The sequence below is a fragment of the Poecilia formosa genome, unplaced genomic scaffold (assembly GCF_000485575.1).
Source record: "Poecilia formosa unplaced genomic scaffold, Poecilia_formosa-5.1.2 Scaffold132, whole genome shotgun sequence".
NCBI lineage: Eukaryota > Metazoa > Chordata > Actinopteri > Cyprinodontiformes > Poeciliidae > Poecilia > Poecilia formosa.
Window position 1 is genome coordinate 443,177 of NW_006800071.1, and position 12,220 is coordinate 455,396.

The 12,220-nt window shown below is 38.4% G+C and overlaps 1 protein-coding gene across 1 annotated transcript in view; it reads right to left on the reverse strand.

The window, feature by feature from the left end:
* Positions 1-12,220, reverse strand: part of inpp4b (inositol polyphosphate-4-phosphatase type II B) — a 199,620-nt gene that overhangs the window by 115,681 nt on the left and 71,719 nt on the right. Inside the window, exon 5 of the mRNA XM_007561971.2 lies at positions 9,020-9,099. Within this exon, the coding sequence (XP_007562033.1) occupies positions 9,020-9,099 (80 nt within the window). The remainder of the gene's footprint in view (positions 1-9,019; positions 9,100-12,220) is intronic.

Consider the following 12,220-nt stretch of genomic DNA (forward strand, 5'->3'; position numbering starts at 1 on the left):
GTTGAAGCAATTGTTTTCAATATTTTCTTTTCAAACCATAAAGTTGCATTACACTCCCATAAAATCAGCTCAATTTGAAGCAATTCGGCTCCTGCAAAGCACCTGTACAAAAATAAAGCTCGAGTAAAAGATGCCCATGCAGGGACAATGAGAGGCATTAAGGAAGGCCTTCAGCTGCAAAGCAAAGAGATGAGAATGCATTGTTTCTCCTTGGCGCAGACTTTTTTAACGGTGGGAAATAAAGAACGCTTTCTATCTCGTGTCTTCAAGCCGGGTGCTTGAATGATAGAACAACACAGTGTAATCTTCAAAGAAAGATGCAAAAAACACATATAGAAATCTATGGAGCAACAGCTCATTATCATATTCTCATCTCCAAGAAAATCACTTGTGCATTCAGCATGCCTTAGCAACTCACAGAAATTTCTCATTACATCTCTTAACTCTTCACATTCCTACTTCTTAGTATTTTTGGCCAACATACTACGTGTTTTGTGCAAAGAGATGAATGACAGGATGAGGATGCAACTATTGGTCGACATAATTGACAGTATTGATAAAAGTTTTGTCAATGCTAATACTTTAGTCGTACATATAAAGCCAGGACCCCAGAAGTAAAAGTTGTGTAGAAGCAAAATGTGAAACACTTTGAAGCAGGAAATGTGGTAAAAATGTTTCACTCCAAACTCTTGTTTATCTTCCTCTTTTTTTTTTAAACACCCTTTGTGGTTTGTGTGGTTGTGAGAAGAAAATATTAAGCATGCAGAATATACTCTAAGTGCAGTTATGTATGTACTCATACTAATGTAATGTATGCATGAATGCCTCATGTTTGCATTGGATGTGAGTAAACTCATTCCATATTCATTAAATGCATTTTACTGCAGGATTCCCCGACATAAGCACACACTTTAAAACATTTAGAAAGGCAAACTGCTTACTGCAGCCCTCTCCATGTGCAGACCACAGTAAGAACATTTCCCACCATCTGTGTATGCTCGTCGATAAGGGTTCTTTATTCCCTCCACCAAGAGCTGCAGTACATATGTTTTCTATTTCCTGATGCGACGATAAGGAGAAAAAAGTCCTGAATAAAAATTAATATTGCAAATAGTCGTCCTGATTATTAGTGATTACGTATGATATCTCAGAAATGTATTGTCATCACCATGTCAATATCCAAAGAACTGCTTGGGTTCTGATACACTTTAGGTAAATAGAGTGGTTAGGGAAGCAGAACAGCTGAAATACTTGAGACAGCCTCTAAAAATGCATATAAGTGCCTTTTTTTACTGATCTTGTAGAAACCAGATCCGTGTTCTACGCTTCGCTTCGTACAGACGGACCAGAACCTCGGCTATTGAGAAACGATTGCTTCCTGGAGATGTGGACTCTGTTGACATTTTAAACTTTATTCAATTCTTAGTTTTCTGCAGCAAAAAAAAAAATTCACTGCAGAAAAAAAATTATGGATGTATTAATTGACAGACAGTAGGTAAATATTGAAGATAAAGTGATGGGGAATATTATTTGGAAAAAACTAATTTTCCATTCTCTTTTTTTCCACTTTCTGATTAAGCCCTTCAGAAACACTTCAATTTAATGTTAGACTTTTCCAGAATGGAAACCTGAATGTTTTACTTGGACAGTCAGGTGAGTTTCGCTGCCATTTTCAAGCCTTTTTCAACATAAATTACTTCTGTCTCAGAAACTCCTGCGTAGTAATGGAGGAAGCAAAAAGGGTTAAAATGAAGTTGCTGTTGTCATGGGTCTGAATCATTTTAAGAAGTCATAGAGCCGAGTCAAAGACGAGGTGAGGAGTGGGAACATGTCACTGTCTGATTCACTGATGATGTGTGAACAAACTTGTTCATGTGTTATTTTAATTTCATTTCCTACTTAATGGAAACGCAGCAATTGCAAAATTGTATCTTTTAGACAAAGATCTGTGCTCCCTTTGAACAAGTGGTTTAAAGTCATGTTGTCAAACAAAAGTAAAATCTGCATTTCATTTCCAAATAAAGCTCCTAAAACCTGATGAGAGACAGGAGGTGTGCAGAATCCACGCTGCTTGAGGCCCAGTCTGAACTTTCCTCTGTCAGTAATGATTTGGGGTGTTGGCTACCAGAAAATTATTAGAGTCCATCATGGCTCCCTGTGCTGACAAGTTTTATGGAAATGCTGACTTCATTTTCCAGCAGGACTTGGCACCTTCCCTCTCTGCCAGAAGTGCCAGTACCTGCTTTAATGACCGAGGTATCACTTTGCTCGACTGGCCAGCATGCATGGCTGACCTAAAGCCCGTAGAGAATCAATGGTGGGTTACCAAGAAGACGAGACGCCGCAGGTTGATCACCTCAATGCTGCATCGATGCAGAAATTCATGCAAAAGCAATCTTCATCAAATATTGAGTGAATATACTGTATAATATTGTTATATTTCCACTTCTATGCATTAAAACTAAGTTTAATTGAAATGATGAATTTGAGGCATGATCAGAAAAAAAACCCTGAAATGAATGTTTGACACATTTCACTCTGTATGATTCATCCACAAAATAAGATAAACTTTATATTGATATTCTAATTTATTTAGATGCCCCTGTGTATGAACGAGAATATGGTTCATCCATTAGAAATGACCAACAAACTGTCTTCTGGATTCTTCATTTTCAGCAGAAACTGATAAATAATAGCTTCAATGTGGGCAAATCGAATTTTTGCTGATATTAATGTCACTGTAGCGCGAGAAATAATACACTCACACACATGTGCACACAAAGCTACAGTTACATTCTTTTTCTCCATTTTAACCGGATCAGATCGTTGATCTTTAGTCTTTTAGGTCAAGCTTAGATAGAATCGGTCACAGGGGATATTGTGTGTGAGGCAGAGTAGGATGTCTGTGGATAAGTGTGAGAATTGGAGCAGGGTGATCCTAAGAACTCTAAAAACGATATTATCACGATAGTGGCCTAAACTGTCAGTGGTGGAACAGTAAAGAACGGTGGGAGTGGATGAATAAGCCATGAAGCAAGGCAGCAGAGCTCTGGTCTGTGAAAATGAAGACTTACTGCAGTAAATCTCTAATGCGCACATGCATGCAGACACACACACACATAAAAACACCCTTAACACAAGCCTACAAATTCATATCAAAATCAAATCTCACTCTGAGCTGCAGAACTGGGTCAGAGAGTGCTTCTGCTGTTGAGCATATAAAGTTTTGGAGATAACGAGAAGTGCAAAAGGGGAACAACAGTCGAAGAGTTTGGGAAGGAAAAAGAATTAATGCAAAACACAAAAAAAAGACGAAATTGAAAAATTAAAACTAGTGGAAAAGTCATAAGTATGTTTTCATGCATTGATGTGCACATTTTCATATGAAGCACATCCCAGTAGAATACATTCAACACCTATGAGGTGGAAAAGAAACTACAGCATACAGCCAGAGACCTTCAGCCCCAACAGCAAACAGACACACACCGCAAAAACAAAACCTTAACAAGTATTTTTGGTCTAGTTTCTAGTGCAAATATCTGCTTGGATATTTATTTCTTGTTTATAAAAAATGGAAGTAAATCTCCAATTAAAACATTTCACTGCTTCAGACTTAAATCCCGTCTGTCAAACTAGTCAAGCCCGATGTTTAAAACCAGACGGCAGACTCCAGAAGTTACAGTCAGCTGCTTCACTCTGCGTGAGTAATGGTCACGAGGGAACCCGAGTTCATATATGACAACCAGAGGGATTTACGACAAGCTCTTTGCAAGCCTCAGGGCAACAACAGCATGGAGATAACTCTTGATAAGCCTCAGTGAGACTGCATATTTAATGTACTGTATGTGATGTTTATTATATCTGCAGCTTTAGTGACTGTATTGAACAGTGAAAACACAACATAAGCTGATCATATGGCAGCAGCTCATTCAGAGAGGGATGTATTTGAGAAAACTGGTGATTTATTCTGTTTTTCTGTTTGGTTTTTTTGGACACAATTAGCACTTTGGTTTACAGAGAATGATCAAAAAAGATGAAAATGACTGTGTAGAAAAATAGGACTTGTCAGAGGAGAAAAGACTGATAAATTTAAGATGGAAGATGGACAACAGTAGCTCATTGAAGTCAGGCTATGTGGAGCATCTCTGAAGGCAGGTGGGCTACAGCATCTGAAGACCACACACTGCTGTGAAACACCAACAGGGAACTGAGGCTACAATTCACAGAAAACAGGAAAATGTTGCCCGTTTTTAGCTCCAACTTGCAGAAAAGCTACTTGCAAGTTAGCTTTGTTTAATTTCAAGCGTGCTGATATATTTGTACTAGAAACTGGACCAGAAATACTTGGTAAGATTTTGTAATTTTGCATTACATGTCTGCTCTTAAATCAACAGACAGACAACAATTATTTTGGTTTGCCTTTTTCCTTTTATGTTCAAGTCAACACTGCTTGACACATGCAGAAAAGGTAAAATCTTATTATCATCTCAATGGCCTCTGATGTCTACGGTAGAGACGGACCATCATCCCACATTCCTACTCATTCATCACGACACTGTCAGGAACCGCTCAGAAAAGTGACCCAAATCAAACTGGTCGTGTCACACGGCAAACAAAAACAATCCGTGACAAACATCCTAACCAGTCTCACATGAAAGTGAGCGTGAGACCGGAGAGAGCAGCTGAAATGCAGAAAATTCATGGGAATAAGGAATAAGCCCTGAGCCAGACAGCCCAGTAGCACAGCACACTTTGCTGAAGGGACAAAGAAAGAAAAGGAAAATCACATATTCTCAGTGGTGCTAGTCAAATACCAATTTCTCTCCACATATGCTCGCAAGCAATGCAAATCCAAAGCTTATGAAAAGAAGTTGGCCAGAGCCATATTGGTTTGGAGATGCACTGAAGGGAATCAATCCTTGCTTTGTGGAGATAAAGCGGGCCCAAATTCTCTGTGCTGAGCGAAGCAGCTCAAATTAACCGACTTTCTGCAACAACTGGCTGAGTGGGGATTAGGACATTATATTTAAATGAAGCATCTGTTTGTGCACACTGAACTGCATTCCTGCCCATGTCAGTGCTGCAGCTCCTGCGCTGCTTGCCCAGCAGAACTAATTTGTAGTGTGAGTCATCAACTCTTCCACAGGTCAAACAGCCTAGAGTGAATCATACAGTATAGATGCATGTAAAGCTGCTCGTCATCTAAATGTTTTCTCTCTGGATGAAGCAACAAGCAAACTGCACATCAAATGTGGGACATTTGCTCTGTGGGTCTGTGTGTGTTTACGCATGTTTCACTCAGACTAACACATTTATTCCAACAATGGCAACAGAAAGGCAAACTGGATGCACAACATCAGCTGGTTTTTTTCTCGTCTTTCTTTTCTACTTGTATAGAAAAACCCTCAGTTTTTCAGCTTTTTGAGTAATTGTTAAAACTGAATTGACTCATAGTTTCCACACTTTCTTTCTGAACTTCCCTTCCCAAGACCCTGTTTACTTGGACCAAACCTTTGAGAATTACCAAAAAACAAGACAGTATGGCCTGCTGGCTGGATAACCATTCAAGAAAGGCTTCTGTCTGAGACAAATTAGCAGCGTTTTGTTGTTTTCTGCAAGCAAAACTTTCTTCCAACTGCAGGTCATGTTGCCTGCAATTAACACAGCGTTTTATGAGGTTATTGACTGATAGTCATTTTAACCATACAACGCAAGTTTACTTCATATTATGGAAATTTTCTTTCCCTTTATTGCCACTAGGGTATTTAAAAAAGTCATAAAAATGTGCTAAGTGTCCCATTTTCTCAAAAGCTAAATGCTGGCTAAACTACGGAAGCTGTTGTATATTTTTAATGTTTCTAGTCATTTACTGATTTCATCACTCTTTTATATTTTTCTAAGCAGTTTAGTTGAGTGCTACTGACTTAGTGAGTTTGTTTAATAAACAATTTAACTGGACTGGTGAACTATTTTTGTTAATAAACTCTTGTATGTTGGAGAGGAGTTGTTTGAAATGAAATAGTTTTGTGTCACATCTGTAATTTTTGTGTAAAAACTAATATTTGTACATTTCTTTCCAGTGGTTGCAGAACCAATCCCAGCTTTGTTAACTCTCTGCTCTACATAAGAGCAAATATACAAACACACATGAGGGAATGAGGTTGTAATTTCTTTCCTGACTGCATCTCTTATAGTCTTGCAAGATACAATTAAGCCTGGTGACTAGGGATCACCTACAGGAAATGGAAAACATGGCGCAACAAATTAGAAAAAAAAGGCACATAATGAGAGGAGATGGCTGATGGAACACATTTCCAGATATGACTAGAGTGCAAAGTGAAAAGGAAATAGAGTCAGGATGAACACAGACTGACAGCTTGAAGATGAAGGAAAAAAAGTGGCTGCGGAAATAAAGACTGTTTTATCCAGCAATAAAACATTATGCTTATTTTGTTCTACTCTTTGCATGCGTCTTATTTTGTGTCGGTTGACTAAACACAAACAGAAAGTTGAGAATCTACAAACGTCAAACACCAAATGAACATTTTATTTACGGTTAGGAATATCCAACATAGCATCACCACGACTGCCCTCTCTGATCCAGTATATGGGATTTTGCTCCTGGTCCCCATGGTAACCCTGCTGACCTTCACCTCCATCCATGCAGCCAAGGCAATCCAGTTTATCGCTCAAGACCACCATTTGTGATTACTTTGCTGTCACAGAACTGCCTCTGCTTCAAGAAGGCAACACATCTTTAATTTGTCTGAAAGATGACTCAAAGGTTGGAGCAGAAACATTTTCCTTCTGGTCTGCCACTATGAACAATACTAACACTCTCTTTGTTCAAGGTGAGAATTTGTAAAAATCGATTTGGAAAATTTGGGAAAGTTTTCAACAAACCACATGATCTGATGGTCAGCAGATCATCACCAATACTGGCAGCTGGAAATCAATCAGTCATTTTGTCACATTATACCATCATGTTTATTGTGATATAATGTGGTAGCCCAACAAAAAGTAGCATATGATCGATTCCGATACATTGTTTCTATGTTTTTTATAAGTAAAAATCTGAATAGTGTGGAATGTATTTAAATTCTGCCCTGATGAATCCGTGCATCCATAGACTGGCATTTCGGCTCATTCTTCTAGCTAAAGATCTCAAGTTCAAAAAGATCAGATGGAGATTGTTTGTGAACATCAACTTTCAAATTACGCCACAGATTCTCACTTGGATTTATCTCATGTTTTTCATTTAATCCAGTGGTCTCCAACTTCAGTCCTGGACGTTTTAGAACATGTCCAAAACATCTGAATCAAGTAACCGAATTACCCATCCTCTGCACTTATGGCAGATTCACAAAGCTTTCTGTGGATCATAAATGTCTGCAAACCGGATCTTGTTTGTTCTTCTAATTGTAGAAGCAGAGACCAGGGTCTGAACAGCTCTACTGAGGAAACAGAATCTCTCTGCACCGATGCAGTTTGCCAGTGTTTGAATGAGACATTATGTATGCATTTAGGCGGGAGCCGCACATATTTATTACTATTTATGGAAATCTCAACACAAGCAAGTTTCCTCGCTTTGCAAATAATGTTGGTAAGCATGTACACAGCCAGCCCTTCCCATAGTAATAATCAAAAATAATAATTTCAGCAGAAGTAAACAGCATTTAGTCAACACCAACTTCTAAAAGGTAGGACATTTTTTTATTTTATTTGTATAGATTAGAATATGATAATTTACAATATGATATATATTTTTAATTGAATCTATATTTTTTGTGTATGAATCATTCCATTGCCATACAATCTGCAGCATCAGTCACAGTTTGGAAACGATGCTGCACTGTTATCCCTCCAAACAGGAGGAAAACGGGGGCAAAAACCTGAGCAGATTTCACTGCTACGTCTAAATTTATTTGAAAAAGTCTAATTAATTTCAACAACAGTTTTCTATTTGTGAATTTCCCATAAAGGCCAGATTTGTGGAGAGCATAAACGATAGTTGCCATATAAACAGATTCTCCAACTGAGCCGTGGATCTCTGCAGCTTCTCCAGAGTTACCAACTCGACTGCTTCTCTGGGTGATGCTCTCCTTTTCTGATCAGTCTAGGTGAACTTCTTATATTTATTGGTCTCCATGATGTTATTTATTCAACAATGTTCTCTCAGAATAGCTGGGTTTATATAAAGATGAAACTACGAACATGTGCTTTATAAGACTTCTGAAGGCAAATGTTTGCACTGGATTTCATTTCAAGGTATCAATATAAAGGTGGATGAAAATAGAAGCTTTCCAGATTTTTATGAGTGAAATGCTCTAAAAACATCTTCCACTTCAAATTCATGCAGCACTTTGTGTTGCTCCATTAAATAAAATCCCAGTAAATACATTAGTTATATACTGCTTTTTGCAAGTAACTGAATACATCCAAGATAAATTTAAGTTATGTTAATTAATATCTAAATCTAATCTAACATCTTCCCTGAGCCACCTCAAAACACCTCAGTTATGTTTTGAACTTTTATTTTTGCAAAATTATCACTATGAAACATAATGTTTGCATAATGCCTCAGTTTTCTTACTCTGCTAGTAAATATAAGCAAAGAGCAGATTCTTGCTGTTGGCTGACCTTTAAAAACGTTGGTGCAAAACAAATCTTCAGAGAAACTTGTCTCGTAGAAACCTGACCCTAAACAATCATTTTTGGCCTCTTTTTAAGGCTTTCCTTACATTTGATTCAAACTCTTCCAGAGACACATTCATTTCCTCTCCTATGTGCTGAAAACAGAAAGACAGCCCAGATGAGGGACCTGCATTCCCTGATAATAACACAACATGTCTGAAGCAAACAACTGTGGCAGCTCATGCAACACCCCTGCTGTTACAACATCTGTGGAAAGCTCTCTCTTCCTGACTCGGTGTCATGTTCAGGCTGATCTGCCAGTTCTTAATCAGCAGACTCTAAGAAGCGAAACGGAAAAGTGAGAATGAAAGTAACATGCTCTCACCTCAGGCTCAAGGTCAGTCGTCCATCTTTAGCCCTCAGCAGATCCCCGATGGAAAAGGTAGCGCTACCGAGGAAGGAGCTCTGCAGAGACAAGACAGAACCCAGATCAGTGAAGTGCTTCAGCAAGAAAAGTCACTGAATGATCAAAAACGGCACCATGCAAATATAAAACGACCATTTATCAGACAGTCGTCACTTCACCACTTACTAAGTTACAAAGCGCCTCTGATTTCTTTACCTTTGGCTCAGAGAAACCAAACTTTCTGTTGAATCTGGTCAACAGGCACCTTTGGACTTTAGCTGGATCTCGCTAATTATCTCCCCAGTTTTTCTCCAGTATAGATCAGTCAGTCAACAATATAACCACTCACATACGACGTAAATAACACAGATAATCTATTGCATCTGTTAGTAGGTGAGATTAGGCAGTAAACAAACATTTCCTCATCAGAGGTGACGTGTTAAAAGCAGGAGAAATGGTAACTGGCCTGTGCTTGTATAGAGCTTTAATAGCTCAGAGGACTCCAAAGCTCTGCAGTCAATCACACACTGATGGTGGCACCGGGCTCTTTGACTGGTTACAGGATGAACTCCTACCTGCTGAACTACCATCGCCCCAAAAACAGGCAGTGGAAGGTGTTCAGTGAGTATGAGAAGGTCAGATAATCGTGTGTTTGTAGTATTAGTGTGACTCTACTTTGGTACAAACCATCTTCCTAAGCATTATTCCAAAGCTTGCCTTTTATGAAGCTGTACTCCCTGATGGTTGGTGACTTTTTCAGTCTTTTTTCAGTCTTTTTTGTCTCACTATTAGACGAGTGGTCACAATATTATGCCTGATATAGAGTGCTTAAGCAATCTAAGGAAAGTAGACAGGTAAAAGACAAAAGAAATGTCAGCCCTGAAAATTGACTTCCAATACAAGAACTGTTTCTGAAAATCAATTCTGTAAGAAGCAGAAATCAATCCAACATAGACCCAACAAAAGATCAGAGAGACCTTGGATAGCTCCTTTGGAATCAAACTTTGGTGCTAAAATACTATTTTTGTATACAAAGTGCAAGAGATTCAACTTAAAAGGACTCCTTGCTCTCTTGAATGTCCTAACAACACAGGTTCATCCCTCCAGTTCAGGAACTTATGCCTGGATGAGTCACAGGAATCAAAATATAAAGAAACAACTAAAGAGTTTTGAATAGGCAAAACCGTGTAATCTTTTTAATTTCAAACGCACCAGCATTCTTTTCTTTTTGGCTAATGTCTTTTTTTTCTTGCTGTACTGGCGACATGCGTTTGCTGCAGGGAAGAAATGAGCAAGGGGCGTCAGAGCACGAGAACTGGGTCACGGAGAGAAGAGTACGGGACAAGCCCATCAATAACGCAGATCTGCATTGGAAGAAAACACACACCCTCCTGGACCTGAACGGATACACACACATGTGCTGACACACATACAGACGCAGCACGTCCTGCACCTGCAGCGAACAAAGATGACGTGTTAAACTGTGGAGAAAGGGCCGCAGCAAATAGTCTGGGGTGACCAGCAAAGCTAATGAACATTAAGTGCTGAGATGAACATTTTTTATAATGGGAAATATTTTTTATTGACTGGGTAAATGGCTCTTTAGGATGGAATACCACAGCCTAATTTCAAACTATTTTATCGGACAAAAACAACAAAAGGTGTTTGTTTCCACCATATCATTCCTGATGGTTCATTGAACACTAAAATGTTTATAGAAAACGTCCATTTCTGCTTTATTTTAGAGGCGTATCAGAAGCTCTGACTCGCCTCTGAAAACAAACACAGAATTATGTTTATTTATTTATTAATGAATGTAAATGAGTTTCAGGTATTGTTAGAGAGCATGCAGAGCTTCTGGGCTTCCCTTCCTGCACAAGACAATGAAAACAAAAAGAGGCTGTGAAAATGAGATAGACACATTTAAGACAAGGCGAATAACAAACACCAACCAGAACCAGTACCAGTCAGGATTATGTCTGTAGATATTCATTTATTTATTGTTCTATCCATTTCACATCTGACTTTAAAAGAACTATGAGAATAACGAAAAGGCCTGCTGCTTCCCAAGATAAAAAGGCAGCTTGTATGTTATTCTTTTGAACTGCCTGTCAGACACAAAAAGCAGTAAATCATTTATCTGACAGAAGTAAATTATATTGAATTTTACCAAGGATCAAGGTAAACCAAAGTCTTATAAAACTACTTCAAAACTTTGTGTTTCTAGAGTTTAAAGTCGTTATTCTCTTAATTATATTCTTAAATATGAGTAAGATGATGGGACGAGAATCGTCCGTGGCTCATGACAAGAAAAATGTTGACTTTACGTCTCTTCTCTTCTCTTCTCTTCTCGGTCTCCATGAAAGCAAGACCAAAGCATGTAAACAATACAAATATAATAATACTACTAAAACATGAGTCAATATGTTTTAACACATAAAAAAGTCTACCACGTTCCCCCAGCCATCATGTAGATCAGTTCAGTCCCGTTATTGTCCCCCAAGGGGGAATTCGTTTTGCAGTCAGGCATTTCAAGCACACAGACCAACATAAAAGTGCATCAACAATGTTGAAACAGACATCGTCGGTGTACTTTTATGTTGTGCTATATGTTTGAAAGAAAGATTTAAGCAAGTTGCAAGCTGTGAAAAAGTGTACCAATTCCTTTTTTAAAAAAAAATCACACTCAAATGATAATATCAGACAAAAATAACCTAAATTAACACAAAAAGGGGAAAAATCGACCCAAGCCAACCTGGTTTTCCATTAAAACAGTGGTTGGAGCGTTCCAGTTTTAGTGAACTGCAGTCTCTTTTTTTATTTCACCATAAATGTTATTATTCAAGCATTTATATTTTGAACCACCTCTACTTCCAGTCTTCATGCCTGCACTTGAGGCTCAAACACAACTACTGCTGACAGGCTCCTGAGAGAGAGCTGGTGTAACTGTATGCAGATTAAAGTAATGCCACCCCACGTACTGGATGTAATACTCAGCTTGATGAAAGAAGCTTTTTCCTGCAGTAGGAGGGAAATTTGAGGGATGGGAAAAAAACTGGCAGCAGAAATTTGCATTGTTTATGCTGCTTGAAAAAAAAAACAGCCAAAAGCTGCAGAAATTAGCAAGTAAGGCTATAAAAAAAAAACCTGAGTAAATACACCTCTAACAACCCGCTAGCT